Source organism: Echinops telfairi, unplaced genomic scaffold, assembly GCF_000313985.2.
Source record: "Echinops telfairi isolate 266 unplaced genomic scaffold, ASM31398v2 ScPeMD7_2;HRSCAF=8, whole genome shotgun sequence".
Taxonomy (NCBI): Eukaryota; Metazoa; Chordata; class Mammalia; order Afrosoricida; family Tenrecidae; genus Echinops; species Echinops telfairi.
The window spans coordinates 4,915,096-4,939,711 of record NW_022103898.1 but is presented as its reverse complement, the minus strand read 5'-3'; the positions used below and the strand labels follow the sequence as shown (position 1 = coordinate 4,939,711).

The 24,616-nt window shown below is 44.3% G+C and overlaps 1 protein-coding gene across 3 annotated transcripts in view; it reads left to right on the top strand.

Annotated features, from left to right (window-relative positions):
- The first annotated feature begins 451 nt into the window (after positions 1-451).
- ATXN10 (ataxin 10) overlaps positions 452-24,616 on the top strand; it is a 155,860-nt gene continuing 131,695 nt past the window's right edge. For all 3 annotated transcript variants that reach the window (XM_045289576.1, XM_045289572.1, XM_045289570.1), the window contains exon 1: positions 452-572. In XM_045289576.1, coding sequence (XP_045145511.1) covers positions 457-572 — 116 coding nt within the window. In that variant the 5' untranslated portion in view covers positions 452-456. The remainder of the gene's footprint in view (positions 573-24,616) is intronic.

Here is a 24,616-nt window from a genome sequence, read left to right as displayed (position 1 = left end):
CCACACAAACGCCGGGTTGCAACACGCCCCTCCGGGCCAGCGGGTCCTCCGGAAGCCATCTACGCTCCTCAGGCGGGGCCTCCGTTGCTCCGCGGAGGAAACTTCCGCCTCAGCCCCCTCCCCTCAGCTTTCCGCTCTCTCCTCCACCCTCCCAATCCCTTCAGACTGAACTTCCGGCCGGCGCCCCCTCCCCTCAGACCCGACTTCCGCTCGTTGCCCGCTCCCCCCCTCCCATCCCTATCCTCATCCCCGCGGAGCGAGGTGAACTTCCGGTATCCGCCCCCTTCCTTCAGGCGGGACTTCCGGCCTGCGCCCGCTCTGCGCCGCTCCCTGCTCGGCTCCGCCGGAGGCAGGCGACCTCCTGCGCGCGCCCCGCCTCTCCCGCCGGCCCGGCTCCGCCCGCTCCCCGCGCGGCCCGTCCCCCCTCCGCGGCCTCGGCGAGCTGCGAGCGGCAAGATGGCGGCGCCCAGGCTGCCTCCGGCCCGGCTGTCGGGCGTCATGCTACCCGCGCCCATCCAGGACCTGGAGGCGCTCCGCGCGCTGACCGCGCTCTTCAAGGAGCAACGCAATCGGTAATGGCCGCGGGGTCGGGCGGGCGGCGACCCCCCGGGTCCCCAGACCCCGACCTCGGGCCACGGCTCCTCTGCTCGCCCGCGCTGGGGACGCCGCGACCCCGAGGATGGGGTCTCCAGCCCGCGCGGTTCTCAGCGTCTTGACCGCCAGCGCTGTGCTCACGCTGTCTGGGTGGGAACGCTGGTCCACCCTCGGAGCGGGTGCCAGGTGGGCGGACCTGTCAGCAGGTTTTGGCGGAGGTGGGGGTGGTGGTGGTGGTGGAGGAGGTGCCCGTGTGAGCCCAGCACTCTCTGTGGCCCTGCTAGGGCGAGCCCCTTTTAGAGGTGGGCTGTGGGCGCCATCTCACCTGACCCCAGAACCCAGCTGTAGCCAGCCCAAGGAGGCAGAACACTGGGGGGCTTACAAAAACACTGGCCAGGAGAGCCATGGAAAGGTCAACTCAGTCCTGCTGCGGCCACCGAGAGGCCTGCTGGAGAGTGAGAAAGAGAAGGTGCCCAGGGGGGTCCGAGATGCATGTACAGTACCCGGATTTCACTGACTTGCCTCCAAATGGCCGTTGATACAAAATATCCTTTTCAGATTGTTCCGAGGAACAAATGAAGTAAAGCATATAAATCCATAAAGTGTGTCAGGCCCTCAGTCACTGCTGGTTTTATTAGTTCAGTTCTCCGACTCTCAGTTTCCGGACCAGTTGAATAGTGCCGTTTTTTGGTGGGGTGTTTATAAAGAATGATGCTGGGTATTACCTCCCTCATGGGATTGTTGAAAGGATTAAATGAGGTTGTGTGTATTAAATCCTTAGTACTAAGATCATCCAACAACGGTTGCAGCAGTACATTGACAAGGAGCTACCAGTGGTCCAGGCCAGATGCAGAAGAGGACAAGGAAGAAGGAAGATCATTGCTGATGTCAGATGAGTCTTGGCTGAAAGCAGAGAACGCCAGAAGGATGTTGACTTGTGATTTGTTGCTTATGCAGAGGCATTCGACTGTGTGGACATGACCCGCTATGGATAACCTTGAGAAGAATGGGAATCCCAGAATACTACATTGTGCTCCTGTGGAGCCTGTACATGGATCAAGCGGCAGTTGCGATCAACACAAGGGCATATTGCATAGTTTAAAATCAGAAAATGAGTGTGCCAGAGTTGCATCCTCTTGCCATATTTACTCAGTCTATATGTGAACAGATAATCAGAGAATCTGGATTATATGAAGAAAAATGCAGCATCAGGATTTGAAGAAGGCTTCTCGACAATTCTTGATATCAGATGACCCAACCTTGCTTTCTGAAAATGAGGAGGAATTGAAACCCTGGCTGATGAGGATCAAGAGTTACAACCTTCAGTATGGATTAAAACTCAATGTAAAGAAGACTGGAATCCTCACAAGTGAACTAGCAGGTAACTTCATGGTCAGTGGAGAAAAGATTGGAGCTGTCAAGGATTTTATCTTGCGTGATCCACAACCAATGCTCTTGGAAGCTGCAGTCGAGCGAGATCGAAGGATGCATTGCATTGGGTACATTTACAAGATCTATTTAAAGTGTTGAAGACCAATGATGCCACTTTGAGGACTAAGGTGCTCCCGACACAAACCTTGGCATTTTCAATGGCCTCACATGCGTGTGAAAGTTGAATAAGAAGGCTGTAGAAGAATTGATGCGTTTGAATTATGGTGCTGGTGAAGGCTATTGAGAGTACCTTGGACTGTCAAAAGAACAAATACCTGTTTACAGGTATTTAGAGGTATTGCTCTTTAGAGGCAAGGATGGGGATACTTCATCTCACATACTCTGGATATGTTGTCAGGAGAGACCAGTCCCTGCAGAAAGACATCAAGCTTGGTAAAATAGCAAGGTAGCTAAAGAGCAGAAGACTTTTGACAATGGGTTAGCACAGTGGCTGTATCGATGGGCTCAAATAGAAGAACAATTGTGAGGATTGGCCAGGACTGGGCAGTATTTCAGAATCTACTTGATGGCACACAGTAGTCACAACAACTAAATGCGTGTGCTGACGCAATATTATTGAACACTTATGGTTGGTTCACTGTGCACCAGGTAATGGGGTTGAAAATGAAGCCTTTTGCTTTCCCCAGTACAGATTTGTGGTAAGACAATTAGGGTATGTATCCCTGTGGTATGTAACCCACAGGGGCAGATCTACCCTTTCGTGTAGGGTTGCTGGGATTCAGAATCAACTTGATGGCAGTGAAAGGGTTTTGTTTATTATGAACCAAGCTCTTGGCCAGTGGGTGAGGGCACAAAGATGAATGTTCATTTTTTGAGCGTGCTAGGAGCACTGGTGGTGAAGTGATTCTGCCTTGGCTGTGATCCAAAAGGTCGACAGTTTGAAGCCACCAGTCGCTTTGAGGAAGAGACTGGACTTTCTATTTTGGTAAAGAGTTACAGTCTAGGAAACTCACAGGGGCATTTCTACCCTGTCCTATAGGGTCACCATGAGTTGGCAACAAGTTGATGGCAGAGAGAGAGGGAGAGGAAAGTTGTGAAAATTAGTGCTTTGAACCATTTCTTTCTGCTTCATTCACGGTCAATGAAGTGGCAACAGAATGGACCTGAATTTGTAAAATGTGGGTGAACTGAAGATTACTGGAAAAATTACTGTCTGATGCCCTGCTAGAAACTTATCTCTTCCTGGTTGAGGTAACCTGTGTATTAAATTAACCAAGTCTCTTGAATGACATAGTTGGAAACAGTGGTGCCTGGTTCAAAGATGGTGACTCACTGCCTGTACTGCCCAGAACTGTGCGCTTCTAGCCACAGTTCTGCCAATAATTCAGTCTCCCCAATCTGGCTCTTGAAAGGGCTCACTGACTGTACCTCTTCTGAATGTTCCATTCCTGGATTTTGACCAGTAACTTTTCTTGTTCAAGTTATTGTGTGATATACCTACATCTTATAAATCCAGGCCCGTTCTGGTTGTGCTGGCCATTGCTAACTCAGTTTGAAACCGAAAGGACTCAAGTAAAAATACAACCCTTGAGATGTAATATTGAAAGAGTCTGTGGGCAAATTACTGAATGCTGCAGGAAACATCAAAAGGAGATGGAACGAATACAGAGTCACTATACAAAACAAAACAAAACAAACTAGTTAACCATTTCAGGAGATAGCTTATGAGCAAGAAGCAATGATATTTAAGGAAGAAATTCAAGTAGCACTGAAAGCATTAGCCAAAAACAAGGCTCCAGGAATTGTTGGGATACCTATTGAATTATTTCCATAAGCTGATGAAGCACTGGAAGCACTTACTCATGCTAGGAAATTTGGAAGGCAGCTACTTGGCCAACTATCTAGAAGAGATCCATATCTAGAAGAGATCCATATTTGTACCCATTCCAAAGAAATTTGACCCAACAGAAGGCTCTAATTATAGAACAATGTCATTGATAACCACTTGCAAGTAACATTTTTCACATCATCCAACAGCAATTGTAGCAATACATTGACAAGGAGGTTCAAACTGGTTTAGAAGAGGTTCAAACTGGTTTAGAAGAGGATGTAGAAGGGATATCATTGCTGATGTCAGATTGATCTTAGCTGAAAGCAGAGAATACCAAAAAGATGTTTACTTATGTTTAATTCAGTATACAAAATCATTTGACTGTGTGGACCATAACTAACTTTGAGAAGACTGGGAATCCCAGAACATTGCATTCTGCTCCTGTGGAACCTGTACATGGATCAAGAGGCAGCCATGTGATCAAAACAAGGGCATATTGCATAGTTTAAAATTAGAAATGGAAGAGCTGTAAAAGCCCCCAATAAAATGATTTAGAAAAAAGATTTTTTTTTTTTTAAATCAGAAAAGGTTTGTGTCAGGGCTGCATCCTCTAACCATACTTACTCAAACTATATGAGAACAAATAATCAGATAATTTGGATTATATGAAGAAGAATGAGGCATCAGGATTTGAAGAAGACTTCTTGACAACCACGATTGCAGATGACACAATCTTGCTTGCTGAAAACGAGGAACTGAAGTACTTGCAGTTGAAGAACAAGGATTGCAACCTTCAGTATGGATTAAAACTCAATGTAAAGGAGACTGGAATCCTCACAAGTGAACTAGTAGGTAGCATCATGATAAATGGAGAAAGCTTGAAGTTGTCAAGGATTTTTATCTTGCGTGGCTCCACAATCAGTACGCATGGAAGCAGCAGTTGCGATCAAAGGATGCATTGCATTGGGTACATTTACGGTACAAGACCCATTTAAAGTGTTGAAGAGCAGAGATGTTACTTTGAGGACTCTGGTGCTCATGACCCAAACCATGGTATTTTCAATAGCTTATGCATGTGAAAGTTGAACACTGACTAAGGGAGTCAGGAGAAGAATTCATGCATTTGAATTACGGTGTTGGTGAAGAATATTGAAAATACCATGGACTGCCAAAAGAACAAACATCTATTTTGAAAGAAGTACAGCTAGAATGCTCCTTAGAGGCAAGAATGATGAGACTTCGTCTCCTATACTTTGGATATGTTGTCAGGAGGGACCAGACCCTAGAGAAGGACATTATGCTTGGTAAAGTAGTGGGACATCGAAGAAGAGGAAGACCTTTGACAAGATGGATTGACACAGTGACTGCCAACAATGGGCACAAACATAACAGTTGTGAGGATGGAGCAGGACTGGGCAGTGTTTTGTTCTGTTGTACCTAGGGTCACTATGGGTGGGAACTGACTTGATGGCACTTAACATCAACAATCCAGCTCGAACTTGTTCTTTATTGAGATTTGTGTAGGAAGCACAGAGGGAACAAGTAGATAGACAGTTGGGTAAATTGATGGGCCAGGAAGGACTCTGGATACTGTGTTAGTCCAGGTTGACTAGAGAAACAAATCCAGAGACACGTGTATAAGAAAGCTTTGTATCAAAGAGTAATTGTATATTAAGAACACATCCCAGCCCACTCAAGTCCATTAGCCCATTATTAGCCCATATGTCTGATACCAGTCTGTAAATTCCTCTTTAGATTCACACAACACATGCACTGATGCCAAATGTAGGAAGATCACAGGCCAGTGGGTGGAAAGTCTTATGGATCTAGTGGCAGTGGAAGCATCTCAGCGCTGGCATGGGTCTTCACGTGGCTCCTCCAGCTCAAGGGCTCTAGTGTAGCTCCATGTGTCTTGTCAGCAGGAAGAAAAAACAATGTGTGTCTGACCTCCGGTGAGTTATTTATCACCTTATCGCCTCCAAATGAGAGGTTATCTAGCTGCGACCTAATTGACACTAAACTCCCCCCCTTCACTCTTAATAGTCTTAAATTGACACCAGATTATGTAACTACCACAGATTCTTTTGACTACTTGTGGAGCAGGTGAGGGAGGCAAACTATAGCTCGAGAAGTATTCCAATTTTAGAGAACACCTGAGAGGATTAAATGCTGTATGTAAGGTGTCTGGTACAGAGTAGACATGTAAATGTCAGTTTCTTTTTATAGTTGGCAGGGTGCCCTTTTTTGACTTACACCTTTGTGAAGTGTTTATCAGGAGATTGATGTAAGTTGGCATTAGATCTCGTTAACTTGTGTTGTGTAAATTAGGGTGAAGCTAGAGGCAGCAAGACCTTTTAAGACCTAGCATAAGTTTCAGAAACTTAGAAAGAAAGTGCTTGATTCATAAAGATAATTGTGGGATGGACAAGATCACCATCATGGACAGGATGTGGGTGCCATTTGCATTACTGGGTGTGAGGTCATGAGGATGTGGCCCAAATTTGGCTTGAGTTCCCCTGGGGTGTGAGGAGTTCTAAGTGGATTACACGTTGGGCTGCTGACCACAAGGTAAGCAGATCAAAACCACCAGCCACTCCATGGGAAAAAGATGAGGCTTTCTACTTCCATATATATTTACAGTCTCACAACACATAGATGCAGTTCTACTCAGTCTTTTAGGGTTTCTGTGAGTTGGAATTAACTCGGTAACATTGAATTTGGTTTGTTTTTGGTTCCCCATAGGGCATGTCCTTGCTTCATGCAAGGTCTCCATGGTTTGGAGACCAGGGCTGGTGAACTGATACTTGGGTCTTGAGAGAGAGTTGTGTGGTGGTGCAAAGAACTTTGGAGGAGTGTTTTAATAAGGCCAGGCTTCTGGCCCTGGTTCTGCCACTGCTTCTATGTGTCTTTGGACAAATTACGTGCTACCCCTAAGAGTTCTTGGAGACTTGGACCCGAGTCTAGCTTTTCTGAGAGGGCTTCTTCAGTCCCAGTACTCTGGGGTTAGTGTTTTCCCTTGTGGGGGTCTCCTTCTTGGGGAACTCCTAGAGGGCTTAGTTCTATTACCTAGAGTGAGCAGGCATGCAGTTTGCATGGATCCAGAGGGAAGTAGGGCCAGGTGGTGAATGGGACACAAAATGAAGTAAACTGAGGCCTCAGAGAAGCAAATAGAACACACCAGACAAAGCAAAAACAGATTGAGGAAAGCAGTGAGCAAATTAGTGGAACAAAAGATACTACTCCACTACTCTGATGAGATCCTTGGAAATGAGTAATATGACTCTTCCCAGATGTTTGGTGCTACAACAGGAGCCTGGCTGTGATAGCTAAAATAACAGATGTCACGGGTAGAGGGAACAATGACTTTGGAACTCTGGACTGGATGTAAATCCTGGCTTAGTGTCTCTGGATTTAAAACTGTTTCTCTTACTGAAAATGAGGATGATGGTAACTACTGTGCAAAATTATTGTGAGGATCTGTGCTATTTCACAGGCTTTATCAAAGCTAGAGTTGTCTGCTCATCAAAAGACCCTATTGGGAAAGTGACCTCTCTACCTAATAGCCTGCACATCCGAGCTGCCTCCTGCTCCCAGCCACCTTCTCTGCAGGCTGAGAAAAGGTCTTTCTAAAACATGCCTCCAACAAAGGGTTTGTTTTAGAATATATAGAATACTTATACAACAAAAGAGTTCTTTGTTTTACAAATAGCAATGGGGAAGTGCAGATTAAAACGACAGTGAGAAGCCATTGTATATCCAGTAGAATGGTTAAAATTAAAATGACATAACATCGCCAGCCTTTGAGAAAGGGTACAGAAATAAACTCGGTACAGTACTGGTGGGGATATAGACGGTGTACAACTGCTTTGGGAGAGATTCTGATGACGTTTTATAAAGTTAACTTTATGTGCCTACCTATCACCCAAGCATTTTCCTAAGAAAAACAAAGCTAGATAGCCACAAAGACATGTACAAGTTTTATTCAGAGTAGCCAAATACTGGAAACAACTCATTTGTCTCATTGGAAAAATGGATAAAATACTCTGCATTAAATGAAGAACTACAGTTTAATTCACTGTTAGGATGAATTTCAAAAACATACAGGATGAAAGAAGCAAGACAGTACAAATTGATACAACTATTGGTCTCTTCCCATTCAGAGGAGAGGAGAGTAAAGGAAGCCAAAGCGTCAAGGAAGAAAGTCCATCGAACTAGTGGCCCACATGAGCCACAGCCTGAGACTGTAAGAACTAATTGGTACCCGGCTACCATCATCTACCATTTAGACAAGGGACACTGAAAAATGTCTGTCAGAGTGGGTTAAAAATGTAGAAAGTAGTGTGCTCTGCAGAGCAGTCCACTACACGAGACCAAATGGTCAACATTTATACAAGCAAAGATGAGAAGCCAAGGTTGGGGGGCAGGGAAACGGGGTGGATCCAGGTGGGGCAGGGAGGGGGGAAATGTTGAGAGTGCTGACACATTGTGTCGATTGTAACCAGCGTCACCGGAGAGTGCTGACACATTGTGTCGATTGTAACCAAATGATTTGTGTATGAATTGTTGAATGGGAATCAAATTTGTGGTGCAAATTTTCACTTAGAACACAGTAAAATCTTTTAAACAGCACACACACTATGGTTTTACCAGTAGGCAGAGCTAATGAGTGGTGATCACCCAGCTGAGTGGTGGTTGGCAAAGGAGGCTGGGGCTGACTAGAAACAGCATGAGGAGCTTTCTTGATAGCGGTTTTGGCCGGCTGGTTGAACGCATTTGCCACAATGCATGGGAGCGTTAACAGTTAAGATCTGCATTTCTCTGCAGAAAAGATACCTTATTCTATTGCATGCAAATTATTTTACATGTACACACGCACTCTAAATCTTGGCCTTTCTGGTTGAAGTACTTTGAATCGGTACCACTGGCCTTTTCTGCTTATTAGTTGCATTATCACTGGTAAAATAATCTTTTGTAATTGTAGAATTCTCTGTAAGAAAAGAACAAACAAAAACAAAAACAGGCATTCTTGACCATCATAACTGTGTGGTTATTGACTGCTTCGCCCTATTCCCACCGGGCTTGCCATGCTCTCCTGCCCTTCCAGAACCTGGCTGAGGTAATTGACTGAGTGAATGAATTGCCTGAGACAAACGTGCTGTTGTTAGGTGCCGTCGAGGCAGTTCCCACTCATAGTGGTCCTAAGTACAACACCATCGCCTGGACCCGCACCGTCCTCTCAGTTGTTCTGATGGTTAAGCCCTTGGTTGCAGCCACTGTGTTACTCTTTCTTGCCCAGAGTTGTCTCTTTTTTCACGGCCCTCTACCAAACACAGTGTAACTTTCCAGGACTGATCTCTTGACATGTCCAGTGTACACGAGACAAAGTCTTGCCGTCCTTGTCTCTGAGGAGCTTTCTGGCTGTACTTCTTCCAAGACAGATGTTTGTTCTTTTGGCTGTCGATAGTACTTTGAATATTCTTCCCCAGGACTATAATTCAGATACACTAACTCTTCGTTGGTCTTCCTTATTCAGGGTACAACTGTCATATGAATATGAGGAGATTGAAAATACCATGGTTTGAGTCAGGGGCAAGAAAATACCAGAAGCGGTATCCTTTCTCTGCAGTACTTTATAAAGAGGTCTTGTGCAGCAGATGCAATGACCCAGTGCAATGGGTCAGTTTCTTTATTTATCTCTTTATTGCTGCTTTCGTTAGTGTTGATTGTAGAACCAAGGAACATGAAATCCTTGACAACTTCAGTATTTTCCCAGTTGATCATGCTGCCTGTTGGTCCACTGGTGAGGAGTTCAGTCTTCTTTACGTTGTTGAGTTGTGATCCACACGGAGGCTGCAGTCCTTGATCGTCACCAGTTAGTGCTTCCAGTCCTCCTCGCTCTCAGTCAGCCAAAGACAGGAAACAACTGATGCTCTGGGAAGAAGGAGGGACGCAAGTAGCAGCTGTGGCGTTTCAGTTCATCTTCCACTGAAGATTGTAGCTGAGTGGAGCCTTTGAGCTCTTGTACTGCAATGACGGTGCCGTGAGATGATATCTTAGTACTTTGGGACCAGCGCTCTCCTGACTTGGGGGGAGCATTTACCTCCGCTCTTCGTACTTTTGTGACCTTGGAATAATGCAGGGATCCTTGTGGCGACACTTTATATTTTGGGGACTTCTTCCTCCACCATACTCCCCACCCCCTCCTATCTACCAGTATGAAGTATTGTTACCTTTTGGGCTTGGGTAGTGGGTTTCAGAGGATAGGGAGTTTGAGAGGCTTAGGTCTACTTTCAAATTCAAATATTGCAACTCACTAGTTTAGTGAACTTTGGCGAATTTCTTAATTTCTCAGAGCCTTATTTTTCTCGGGTATAGCAGCTAATGTAATAACTCTGCCTTTGTGGGGTTGATGTGGGACTGCAGCTTGCTGTCTGTAGAGGCTGGGAGAGCACTTTGTTGGTGGCAGGCAGCCAGTGGCATTGTGACGATTGCAGGCTCTGGTCAGTCGGGAGTGAAAAGGACTGAAATGTATAGTGATTCTTCTTCGTAATTCTGTGGTAATTGTTGCAGGTTTGGCGTGTTTCAGAACTGTTAGGTGCCATTGAGCCCATTCTGATTCATAGTGATCCTGTGAATGCAGTAGACTGAAACTCTGCTTAGTCCCACGCCCTCCTCACAGTGGTTGATTGAACCCTTCCATCTGTCTTGTGAAGGGTGTTCCTCTTTTTTGTTGACCCCTCTGCCTTCCCTGGCACGATCGTCTTCTCTGGGGATTAGTCCCTCCTGATAACATGTCCAGAGTACCCAAGATGAAGGCTCATCATTCTCATTTCCACTAAGACAGATTTGTTCATTCTCGCAGCCCCAAGTCTGTTCAGCGTTCTTCACCTGTACACACAGTGTGAAGGCCTCGGTTCTTTGGTCTTCCTCACTTACGGCTAAGCCATTGCATGCACATGCGGTGATTGACAGTGCCAGGATTGAGGTCAGATGATGCGCTGTAGTGTCGGCAGAGTGACATCTTGGCTTTTTAACACTTAAAAACTAGGTCTTTTATAGCAGGTTTGCCCAGGAAAGTACGTCATTTCTTGACTTCCGTTTCCATGGGCATTGATGGCGGCTCCAAGGAAAAGGGGACCCTTGACAGCGTCAGGCTGTTTACCAGGACATTGCTTATCTGTCCACCGAAGAGGATTTTGGTTTCACGTCCAGGTGCAATTCACACTGAAGGCTGCGGTCTTGGGTCATCTTCAGGGCTTTAGAGGGTTTTATGCTCTAGAAGCCCTTCTCGTGTCCAGCAGGCAAGGCCGTGTCATCTGCACATCCCAGGCTGTGAGGGCTCTTCCCCTGGCCAGTGCTTTATCCTCCTCGTGACGTCCAGTGCTCGGATTACCTGCTCAGCATACAGATAGAATAAAATGGCAAACAGCCTGATTTAACCCAGATAGAGGCCTTTTCTGAAATTTACCCACATCGCCCTCATTCTGCTTGACCGACTGACTGCCTCTTGATTGATGTACAAGTTCCTCATGTACATAATGAAGTGCTCTGGGATTTTTATTCTTTGCAATATTATGCGTGATTTGTTACGATCCATACAGTTGAATGTTTAACCGTCTCATTAAGACACAATTAGACATCTTTATGGTGTTTTCAACTTTCAGCAAAGATCTATCTTTTGTTCCACACCCTCTTCTGAATTTGACCTGGATTTTTGGCAATGTCTTGTGGATGTACAGCTGCAACTGATTATTTTAAATTATCTCCAGCAAAATTTCACTTGCATGTCACATGTATGACATTGTTCGATAAGTTCTGTATTCTGTTGGATCACCTTTCCTTGGAAAGGGCACAAATATGTATCTCTTCCTTTGGCGAGGTAGCTATCTTCCAAATTTCTTGGCCTAGATGAGCAAGTGCTTCCAGGTGGCAGCTGTCTGTTGGAACATCTCAATTTGTCTTCTGTCAGTTCTTGCAACTTTGTCTTTTGCCAATGCCTTTGGTGCAGTGTGGACTTCTCCCTTCAGTTAAAAAAACTACTCAAAACCTTCCATTTCATTTCAGCTTTCTGTTCAGAGTTCTTCTAGTAAGCATTTGAAACTGACTCTGGAGGGTACAATTCAGAAGCAGACACAACTCAGTCAGTGGAAACATTTTTTTCATCAAACCTAAAAGAAAACAGAGTTATTTCTTGCCAAAATTGAAGATTTTAACTTAAAAGTTTTAATTAGAAAATAAAACAAAGGTATTTTAACAATATGAAATGATAGACAATTTTCCAATTAAAAAATGGCTATCTGAAACTAACTTAGTGCGGGGACTTCAATGAGGAATTCAGGTGACTTTGTATTGAATTATATTGGGAACTGACTTTAAAAAAATGATTTTTTAATATTTTAAGGTATAACAGGAAATTGGAACTCATTAGTTTTTCTCCTAGTATTTTTGTTTGTATATTTATTTTTTTAATATATTGACCAATACAGACCAGAGATACACGAGAAAGATGCACAACCTTTGAGGGAAGATTCCATTCTCTTTCAATTACATTTTCCACAAACATTTTTGAAGCCCTGTGTGTTCAGGAAGGATGTGATCTGAACAAGTACCTGTGTCTTTCACTGACAAAATCAACAAGTGCTAAGATTGTTGTCTTTTCTCAAAATGTAAAACATAATTGCCTTGTGTTAGAACAAGTGATCTCACAGGAACATTGATAATTTTGTCAAGTTCAGGAAGGGCAGGACTTTGGGAGCTGCTCGGGTGGGTGTGGCTTTCTGGAGCTTTTAGCCAGGTGACCAGCTAGGGCTATTGTTCTCTGAAGGCCTGCTGGGGCTGGGGCTGAAGGACTCCCTGGTGAGCTCATGCATGTGGCTTTTGACGGGAAGCTTCCTCGCCAGTTAGGCAGAGCATAGAGTTCCGCAAGCACACATGAGGGCCAACCCCTAGTTTGCACCTTGACTGGGAAGTTTGCTGTATTTCCCCTCCTGGACTCTCTCTCCTTTTGCATTTTCATCTCGGCAAGCTATCGACGCAGCTCTCTGTGCTAACCTGTTAAGTTCCAAGGTCCAGAGTCACCAACAGAAGCACGACTCTCACAGGCAGTGCATGGAACAAGGTTTTACTCCCACAGAGGAGGCAGAGCATGGGCAACTTCAACCGTGGGTGCTGGTGGCTCCATGGTCAGCAGGTAACTGCCTGCAGCTGACGCAGGGCTGAGGTTCTGCATCCATCCTCCTTGTGCTGTTGGGGAGGGACTCTTCCTTTCTGCAGGGAACCAGATCTAGAAGTGGGCTTGGCCCCGTGCTGTACATTGCACACTCTCAGCTAAGCAGTTCCTGGGAATGTTGACATGTGCTTAGGGCAGGAAAGAAGGGATATGCTGGTAGCTCACCAGCTGCTATGAGATGCCCTTTTGCTCACGACACCCTGGGAAAGGGAGTTGATCTCCCACACTCATCCTGTGCAAGAAGTTAAGTTGACACATCTGGTCCTTTTGTGGGTCAGAAGGAACGGGCTGGCTGTGTTTTGGACTGCCCACTTCCATAGTCCAGACTTCCTGAGACACCAGAAGACAAAAAATAAATGACTCCCTTGTCTGCCATCTATTCTGGACCTTGAGCTGCATAGCTGTAGGATGGTGCATGGCTCTGGTGGATGGCACTTCTGGACACGATTTGGGAGCTGAGCTCTTGGTTGACTCGTTCCGGGGACGATAGTGCGCTGCGTGTGGCTCAATCTGGTTAGGAAAGGTGGCTCTTCTGAAGCCCCAGGAGAAGCCTTTGTTCACCTGTACACTTACTGCGCACGTTTTCTCTCTTGTTACCCAATATTTGTTTTACGACCAAACTAGCCAAAATCATTGCCTTGGAGTCTGTGCTGACTCATAGTGACCCTATAGGACATGGTTGAATTGCCCCTGTGCTTTTTTGAGACTAACTCTTTACAGGAGTAGAGAACTTCATCTCTTTTCCAGAGTGGCAGGTGGTTTTGAACTGCTGACTTTATGGCTAGCAGCTCAATGCATAACCACTACGCCACCAGGGCTCCTCAAATCTCTCTGACCATTTTGTACATTGATGCCATGCATGTTTGACAGTAACAGATGCAAAGTGCAAGGCGCTATTAAGGTGAATTGTCACTTTGACTTGGCCATGATGCTCAGTGGCTGGCAGTTTTATAATGATGTCATTTAGCAGTGGTGTAACAAAATAATCATTCTTTATTTTGTCATCTGATGTGCTTACCTTTGATTTTTGCATAATGCCGACTTTTACATAACAACTCAGCTGTTTTTTGAACCCTAACTATGTTGACAAGTGAGGATTGGGCGTAACTGTCTATGGTCAGACCTGAGAGCTCACAGATTTATACCTAGGAGCCCAACTCCCCCACTCCACCTGTGTGTGCCCTGTGAACCTGGTCTAAGATGACTTCTTCATCGTGACCTTGGGAATACGGCGTATTTGGTCACGGAGCTGCCCACATCTTGCACCAGGTCCTGTCTGTGATGCTTTCTGGTTTTCTCCTGATGTTGGAGGTGTGCCCTTTCATACACAGCCTCTCCCCAGCACGGCACTGACTGCTGCTCTTTCATTCTCAGTGCTGGCTTGCCCATAGTGGCTCTGATCTCTGCAAAGTACAGGGAGCTTTCAACCGCCAACACCGTGTCGGGGCTGCGTCTCTCCACTCTAAAGAGTCCTGATGGTGCTGGAGGCTAGGTGTTTGGCTGCTAGCTGCAAGGTTAACAGTTCAAACCTCCCAGCCACTCCACAGGAGAAAGATGATCTTGCTCCCATCAAGATGAACAGTCTTGGAAATCATATAAGGTTGCCATGAGTCGCTCCGTTATGAACATGTTGGACTCTTCAGACAGGATTTTATCCGAGTTTCTCTTTCTGGTGAGTGGAGGTAGTATTTGTTTTCTGGTTGTGCTGTGTCTTTTCCCCCCCACAAAAACGTTCTGTTAGTTAACCCAATTATTGTAGTGTGTGGAATGGAGAGATGTTTGAAATTTGAACTCCCCCACTGTACTTTTCATTTTATAATGAAACAATGTTCAACTTCCCTTGTGGTAAGAGCTCTCTTGTTAATATCCTAGCACAGCGCTTGCTTCATTTTGGGTACCTGGTAAATGTTGCACTGTATGTAACAATGAGGATCCAGTGGCTGTAACAAGAATACTGTGTCTGAGCATGGATAGAGAGCCAGTGAATAATAGTAGTAGCCCCTAATGCTACGGGTTCCCTCTCACGACTCTTTTGCCATCTATTTTGAAAACCTTTTCTGACCTTCTAGGTGCCCCTCCCTAGTCTTCCCTCAGCAGTCTGCACCTACCTCTTTCCAAGGACCTCCCAGTCCCACTAGAATGGTACAATCTGGGCAGAATTTTTATTGATTTCTGTTATCCTCGGGGTCTAGTTTAAGACTTGACACAACATGGACACTTGTTACCATTACCACTATTTTGTTAGACATTTAATTTTTCTTAAATCTTTAGCTCTAAAAATGAGAGTATTGAAGAAAGGCTATTGAGAGGGTATAAACAAGTTAACAATATCCCAGATGGCTCTGATTTCAAGGGCTAAAAATATGGTTTTTATTCCTAATTGCTTGCATAAATATGTTGACTAACCTTCCTAAAGAAAGTGAGCAGATTAGGTAATTTGGAGGTCAGTGTACCACAGAACTCCAAAATAAACCTGTCCATCTGTGTATACACACATACACGTAGGTTTTCCCTGAACATTACTAAGCCTCTGGCCAGCAGGAGTGTCTTTGGCTACACCAAGAAGAAAGGAAAAAAGAGAGAGAGATGGGGGAGGAAAACCACGACAAAACCCCACATGAGCTGTCAGCGTAGCTAAGGATGCCATATGGTATCTTGACTCAACCATGATTCAACTGCACTTTGTTGAGAGAGCATCAATTAAGTTTCGCTATAAAAATAGCTTTCTGAGTGTGATGGCAGTTCCCTTTATTGTTACCTATGCCGTGAGCTAGAACACCACATGGAACTCTTGGGTAAGGTGTTCTGACTCAACTTCACAACCCAGAGTGGTCAGTGGAAGCCGGCCCGCACATTCATTATCTTAAACGGATAATGCAGAGAGGAAGGGAGAACCAGCATCTCAAAATAAATACAGTTAGACTTGTGACCAGCTTGCTCCTTCCAGTCTTTTGTAGTGGTTCCTGGATGCGCTAGACTGTGGGCGAGGCAAAGGCAAGAGACACCCAGACAGACCCAACCCCTCTCTGGATGCAACTCTAGGGAAGTCATACTAGACTTATGATGAACATGTTACTGAATTGTGTGTATGTGAAGATTGTAGAATTAGTATGAATGGGCGCGTGGGCGTGCGCGCGCGCACACACTCACACACACACACACACACCACAAAATCACCTGTAAGCAAGCTGTTCTCATTACAGCATACACTGAGGAGTTTACATACGTATATAGTGCTTAGGATGGTACCTGGCACATATGAAACACCATTTAAGTGTTAGCTGCTCTTGTCATCTTTTCAAAAATGACAAAACTTTATGGGAAGACTGACTTAAAGGGGAAGATATACCATTATATGATAGGACGGTGAAGAAATGGTGTGGAAACCATATCTGATCTCTGGCTCCAGAATGAAGAAGGACAAGCTGCCCCAGGATGATTCCCAGGAGGCAGAAGTGAGGCATGCCTCTGCCTTCATTCTTCTTTACCCTGTTCAGACACGAACCATTCCACCCCTGCACTCCACTTCTCAGCTGAGCTGACCGTCTGTGCAATGGCCACACAAAACTCACAGACACTCCTTATCATGGTGGGGCTTCTTAGGGACGCTAGCAGGTTACAGAAGGTTAAGGATACAGTTCTTTTGCCGCAGTGCTTCTTCACATCCTTGCTGGCCGGCAGGTCTCTCTCCGGTCCTTGACTTCTGCCCTGTTAGGGAAAGTGTTACAAAGTTCCTTAAACTCTTATCAGTGCCCCAAAGGCACCCCACTCTGTACAAGCCAGCCTCTGTCCAAAGCTTTCCTTGTTGTGTGGTCCAGGAAACCTGCTGCTCTGCCTCACAGTCTTGGTGCTGCTCCTCGGCTGCCTCTTCACACTGGAATCTGGGAGACCCTTTTTCCTGGTTCTTCTCGCATTGTTGCATGGTCTATGTTATATGGTACAAAAATAAATAAAAACGAAAACAAACCCATCAATGCTTATAGAGACATCAACCCTCCCCAGGTTGATCTGTATGTAGATCACTCAAGATAAAAACTCAACAGGGTTGTTGTTAGGACTCTTACAAGCTGCTTCCCTAACTGTGTACCTTTTCTCTCATTCTGTGCCCTTTTCTTCCCTTTCAGGTTTTGTGTATACTCTTCTGACCCCCAACTCTTACTCCTTCCCTTGGGCCTCCAGCAAAGTCCCCTATTTCCTTAACTTCTCCGAACAATCCTCGTATCCTTTTGATCTAAGTGAAATGTAGCTCTCTTCTGAGGTCCTGCCTTTCACAGTGGGAAGTCTTAGATGTGGGAGCCGGTTTCTCGTATAGGCCATGTTCTACTTGTATTGAAGATGTTGTAGGCAGTGGCCTTGATTGTTATTGCTGCTTTCAGACCTTTTTCGCCCCAAAACTCCTCCAACTTTAATCTCATGTTATCAGACCATAACACCTATTACACCACTTTTGAGTGAAAAGAAAAATTGGTGAGTAACTGCACCCCCTTCTGGGAAGAATTTAGCCCTAGTTCGATGTTACTCTTACATAGCTTGTGTTTTTATTGTTGGGAGTCTTAGGATCCGTTCCAACTCAGTGATGCTGCAGGAGTTCTGGTGGCATTGTAAGTTAGGTGTTGAGCTTCTATGAGGTTGCTGGGTCAAATACATCAGCCATTCTGCAAGAGAAAGCTGAGACTATCTACTTGTGTAAAAATTTACCATCTTGGAAAAACCCTATAGAGAGTCACTATGAGTCAAAATCAAGTGGATGACAATGGGCTTGGATTTTTTTTTTTTTTAACAAAGCGACGCTGTAGGGTAGAGTTAAATTGCCCTATAGAGTTTCCTGGGTTGTAACCCTTGTGGGAACAAATTTCCAGGTCTCTTCTCCAGCAGAGTGGCTTGTGGGTTCAAATCACTGTGCCACCAGAGTTTGTTTCTCATATCTTTGGTCTTGGTTATTTCAGTATTTTATATGGATATCCTTTTCCCTGGCCTCTTATTTCTTTGACTTGCCCTCTATGAGCTTGACCTCCACCCCATATCAACCATACATCGTCATGCTCTGCCTCCCCTTATAATCCCCTTATAATCACAAGTTCCTACAGAACTTGTTTCAAACAGCCTATTCAATGGTGACTATGCCTTTTACCTTTCTATCCTGTTAGCTCAAGGACTCTTACCCTAACAGTCTTTGACCACCTGGGCTGGCAGTTATCCCAGTTCACTGCCCTTTCTGTTCTTCATGTTCACATTTCTGATCTTCACCAAGTTTAGTTTCTTAAACAAGAATAAAAGTATTTGTGGCAGTTACATAATCTGGTGTCAGTTTGAGAGGATTATGAGTGAAGGGGTAGAGTCTGGTCTGTCAATCAAGACATAACCAGTGAAGGCTGTGTGTGGGTATGGCCTTCTGAGAATTCTGGGAACTCCTGTATTTCCTCCTTGGAGGCAGGAGACACCTCTCTCTCTGCTCACTCCCTGAGAGATGCTCTACTGACAAGACATGTGGAGCTATACCCTGGGAGCCAAGAGAAGCCACATGGACCTACCCTGATGCAAACAGATCTCTGGAGCCACATAGAGGCTCGGGCCAGCACTGAGATGGATGTTTACAGCGCCATTGGATCCACAAGACTTCCAACCCAACGGCCTGTGATCCTTCTGCATTCAGCATCATTGCATGTATTTCGTGAGTCTGAAGAGGACTTTATAGATTGGTGTCAGACATATGGGCTAATATTGGACTTATGGACTTGATTTGGACTGGGATGTTTTCTCAATATATTTAACTGCTTTTGCATATAAAGCTCTTTCTCATACACATATGAGTCTCCCTAGATTTGTTCCTCTAGTCAGCCTTGATTAACACAGTAATCCATTGTATGTGGCTGCAACTCTTCTCTCTAACTCAGTCACACTTGCCCAGTAAAGCTCTGACTATACATTTTCTCTTGGATTTTGAATGGGTTCCTCAAACTTGACAAATCTAGAACCAAGTGAGAGCCTACCACCCCCAAATACCCAAGTGCAGCCTTCCACATTTCAGTAAACAGCAAATCCATGGTTTACAGTAGCCTCCTAACTGGTTTCTTGGTCCTCTTTCTACCCCTGTGATCAGTTCGTGTGTGTGTGTGTGTGTGTGTGTGTGTGTGTGTGATCAGTTCTTTACAGATCAGCTGGGGAGTAGTCTTTTAAAATGTATGTTGAGTGATGTCACTTCTCTACTTACATACCAGTGGCTTCACATCAGGAGAAAAACTGAAATCCTTTTGATGGTTCATGGAACCTGTGCACGGTAGCTCCATCCTGTCTCTGACTCATGTTGCTATGCCTTTGTTCACTGGCTGGCATTCAGGCTCTCTCCTTTTCTTTCTTTTTTTTTTTTTTAAACATTTTATTAGGGGCTCATACAACTGTTATCCCAATCCATACACACATCAATTGTGTAAAGCGTATTTGTACATCATTTCTCAAAACATTTCTCAAAACATTTTCTCTCCATTTAAACCCCCGACATTAGGTCCTCATTTTTCCCCTCCCTCCCCGCTCCCCCTCCCACATGAGCCCTTGATAGTTTATAAATGGGTATTTTGTCATATCTTGCCTGGGCTCTCTCCTTTTCCCCAGGACAGGCTAGATCTGCTTTTGCTGTCCACAAGCTCTTCCAGGGGGATGTGTAATTTGCTGCTTCATCATCATCTTGGGCTCGGTGCTCAACTATTACTTTTTAATAAGGTTTCTTTGTAGTCAACTTTCTGCACCCCCACCCCCAAATTCCCGGCACCCATTCTTTTTCCTGTACCTGTAGTTTTCTCCTTCGAGGATGATGTATCAGTGGCTGTGCAGGCACTGTACCAGAATATACCGAGTCACTGTACCAAAAAGAACTGGTCGACATTCAACTTGAAATCCGATTTCAAGAGGGAGCATATAAGCAAGAACCAATGGTACTGAAGGAAGAGGCTGGAGCTGTACTAAAAGCATTAGCCAAGAACAGCCTCCAGACATTGACAGAACACCAATCGAAATGTTTCAACAAGCTGATGAAGCACTGGAACCACTCACTCTTCTGTGTCAGGAAACTCGGAAGTCAACTACTTGGCCAAGTGTCATATTTGTACCCATTCCAAAGACAAGTGACCTGACAGAATGCTCAAATTACAGAACTGTTATATCAATAATATTATATTCGAGTACAGTTTTGCTGAAGAGCATCCAACAACGGTTGCAGCAGTGTATTGATGGAACCGCCAGAGATTCAGGCTGGTGTCAGCAGAGGACATGGAACAAGGGGTGTCATTGCTGATGTCAGATGGAAAGCTGAAAGCCGAGACTACTAGAAAGATACTATGTTTGATTGACTCTATAAAAGTATTCACCTTAGGTGGATCATAACAACGTATGGATAACCTTGAGAAGAACAAGAATTCCAGAACACCTCATTGTGATCATTGGAACTTGTACATGGATCCAGAGGCAGTTGTGGGAACAGAAAAGGCATAATACTGCATGGTTTGAAATCAGGAACGTGTGTCAGGCTTATACCCTCTCGTCATACTTGTCTGTGCTGAGCACATCATCAGAGATGCTCTTGGCTCATGTGAAGAAGCATGTGGCATCAGGACTGGCGGGAGGCTTACTGACCACCCGAACCAGGCAGATGACACAACCTTGTGTGCTGACAGTTTTCAGATTCTATTGGATCTATTCTAGATCTTTCGCTGTTTTTGTGAATTTTAGAAGAAGTTTGTCAATTTTGCCATCAAATCCTTTAGAACTTTTTCATTGGGCTGCACTGGATCTGTAGAACAGCTTGGAAATAATGATAAGTTTTTGGCAAACATTGATTCTTCTTGTTCATGATATATTTCTGCTTTCCTAGATCTTTGATTTTTTTTCATCTGTATATTAAAAATTTCAGCATACGTGTATCTTGTTAGATTTATATCCAAGTATTTAATGTTATAAAGTGGTAAAGTTTACAAAATCCAATTGTTCAATTCAAGTATACAGAAGTACAGTTCATAGTGTATGTTTTCTGCTGAATAACTTTGTTGAATTTATGTATTAATTCTAATAGGTTTTTGGGTTTTTTTGATTCTTGGAAATTATCTACCTAGATTTTATTTCTCTTCATTTGGGTGCATTTATTTCATTTTCTTACCGTACTACATTGAATAAGAACTCCTGTTGGGTGTTGAGCAGGAGTGGCAGTGATGGCCATCGTTATTCCTAATCTTATGAGGACAACATTCATTCTCTCACCAGTAACTAAGATGTTAGGTAGACTTTTTGGGTAAATATCCTTTATCACTTATTTCTTATCTGTTTCTAGTTTGCTAAAAGTTGTTTTCTTCATGAAAGGATGTTGAATTTTGTCAGATGGATTTTTTTGCATTTAGTAGACATTCAAAGGAGCCCTGATGGTGTAGTGGCTATGCATTGCTCTGCGATCTTCAAGGTCATCCGTTCAAAACCACCAACTCTGCAGGAGAAAGACAGGACTTTCTACTGCTGTAAACAGTTAAAAGAGTCCCAGAAACTCACAGGGCAGTTTTAGCCTGTCCTATAAGGTCGCTGTGAGTCAGCATCAACTCAATGGCAGTGAGAGTTGTTATTTCCTCTGTTGGCAACAGTGAATTACTTTGTTTAAATTTCTAATTGGACCAGCTTTTCCTTCCCAGGGTAAAGCACAAGTGGTTACCATACATCACCCTATTTATCTATTGCTGTGTTCACTTTGCTCATATTTGGTGAGGATTTGTGCCTGTGTGTTCTTTTTCTTGTAATGTTGCCAGGTTTTTGGTGTTTGGCCTCATAAATGAGGGAAGTTTTCTGGCCTCGTATTTTCTGGAAGAATTGGAGTAGAATTAGTATTATCTTTCCCTTAACTGTCTGGTAGTGTTTGCATTCGAAGTCATCTGGGCATGAAGTTTTTTATATTGGAAGGTTTTAATCTACAAATTCGGTTTCTTTAATAGCTGCACATCTTTTGAGTGACAGTTTTTCTTGATTACGTTTGGTAGTCATATCTCTCAAGGGGTTGGTTCTAAGTTTTATTCATCTAAGTTGTTGAGCTTGTGGATTTACTTGTTTGTAATATCCCCTTAGCCTTTTGATGTCTGTGGAGTAATTTTATTCCTAGCTTTGCCAAAAGATTACTTTATGGTCTGTCTCTGTCAAGTTTTATCAATTTTCTTGGTCTTTTCTAATACATAGTTTTCATTTTTATTTGACTCTTTTTCAGTTTGCAGTTCCTTGGACTCCTGCCCAGTATTATTTCATTTCTACTGCTGTTGAAGGACCCATCCTGTTCTTATTTCTTGATAGGAAAGCTTAGAGCCATTGATATGGGACCCTTTCATTTCTGTATAATCAATTAATGCCATACATTTCTCTTGTAAGCATGGCTTCTGCTTTGCCCTGTGACTTTTTTAAGGTGTTTTCAGTTTTTCTGATTTTGTTCAATTAAAAATACCTCCTTTTTTTTCCCTTCATGAGTCTCTCTTTGATCCATTGGGTTATTTATGCTGTTTAATTTAAAAATATTTGGGTATGTGCTAGCTAGCCTTCTGGGTTGATTTCTGGCTTAATTCTGTTATGGTCAGAGGACATTCTTTGTGTGACTTCAGTGTTTAAATTTGTTAAGATTTGCCTTACAGACCACAGCATGGCCCATCTTGGCGAATGTTCCACATGCACTTCAGAAGAACTTGGGTTTTCCTGGCACTGGGCGGTGCATTCTGTAAACATCAGCCGGGTCAAGTTGGTTGATAGTGTTGTTCAGATCATTATAACCTTGCTGCTGTTGTGTTTGTTCTGATGAGAGAGGAAGTTCAGATGTGGTGAGGACCATGGCCTTGGGGAGGCATGGAGTGGTTTGGGGTTGGGAGAGGACCCGTGGGCCTGACCCACCACCTGTTTTTAAAATGTTTTATTTTTCTATGGCTCCTAATTTAAGAATGGATTTTACATTTCTAAAGAGTTGGGAGGGTTAAGAAACCCCAAAGAATCATACTATTTCATGATTCACGAAGGTGCTCTGAACCTTTGACTTCACTATCACAGGAAGAGTTTGACAGGAACCCAGTGCTGGCTGCGGTGGGCTGCCGTGCGGCACTGAGGAGGGTGACCAACCCTCTGGCCCGGCAGCCTGAAGTCTTCACTCTCCTGTCCAGCAAAATGGGTTGGGCTGGGTTTTCAGGGACAGAGGAGAAACCAAGAAGCAAACCGGCCCCGTTGATTCTGACTCATAGCACCCTTACAGCACAGGGTATAACTGCCCCATAGAGCTTCTGAGACTCTCCCATCTTGATGGCAATAGGTAGCCTCACTGTTCTTGTTCAGAGGAGCTGGTGGGTTTGAACTAATGACCTTGTGGTTAGCATCCCAGTACTTCAGCCACCACATTACCGCAGGAAGAGGTGTGTGTGAAAGGGAGAGATTTGAGGTCTGCAGAGATGAAGTTCAAACTTCTGCCTCAGGCTAGTTCTGTCAGGAGATTGAGATGTTTTCACTTTCTGTTTTGTTCATTCCAGCCCACTCAAATTAGAAAGCAGGAGGGCTTAGGGTTTGTAATAACAGCCAGTGGTTGGAGTTTTCATTCCTACACTAGTGTGCATTTTAATAGCTTATCTCAGTGACAGTGGCTGAACGCCTCTAAACCTCATGATGCCAGTTTTTAAGGAAACCTAAGGTCTGAGGGTAAATCTTGTAAGGAGTATGAAGACCTCACTTGTAGCATTCTGGGAATTAGCATTTACTTTGATTTCACTGAGCACGCCCACCGGGTGAATTCACTGTCAGACTTGGAGTCTCACTGGAGGCCTGGCCACGCAGTTAGCTGCATAGGATCACTGATCCTTGGCTGTAATTTTATTCAAACAGGGCATGCCAAGAGTAAACCTGCAGATCTGTTGAAACTTGAAGTTCCATCTTTTGTCAGAAATTCAAAGTTTTTCTTCTTTTTTTTGGTGGTGGTGGCGGCGGCCTGTTCTGTAATGTAACATTTCATTTACACATTGTCTTCAGGGTATGCATTCCTCTCTAATAGGAATGTCTTACGGTTGAATTTTAATTCCCCTTGTAAGTACCTTCTGCCTTCTGTGAATGAAGTAGCTAAGCTTTTTAAAGTCTTTGTGGATATTTTTTGTTGGCCTGGTGAAAGCAGAAGTGACCGCAAGTATTATTACTATTCACATGTATAATGTAAGGACAAGTGCCTGCGCTTCGAGAGCCAGTTCATTGTTGTTCATCGTTACACAACCTTACACTGTGCTTCTTGACAGAGTGCATCGGATTTGCAAGATGAGTAAATTAGCATCTGTCTTGGTTGGGGTGTGGGCGGGGGTGGGGGGGGTGGGGGGTGGGAGGCAGTTTAAAAACAAAATGCTTGCTCTTGGATGCAGCAGTTCTGTTTTTCAAATCAAACAAACAAGCCCAATGCCACCGAGTGGATTGCAACTCACAATGACACTCTGAGTCTAAGACAAAGTAAAAGGGCGCCCACCTGGCACATCTTTCTCCCCCTGGGGAGCTGGTGGGTTCGTACCACAGACGGCTCTGGTTAACACTGCAGCCCCGCACCA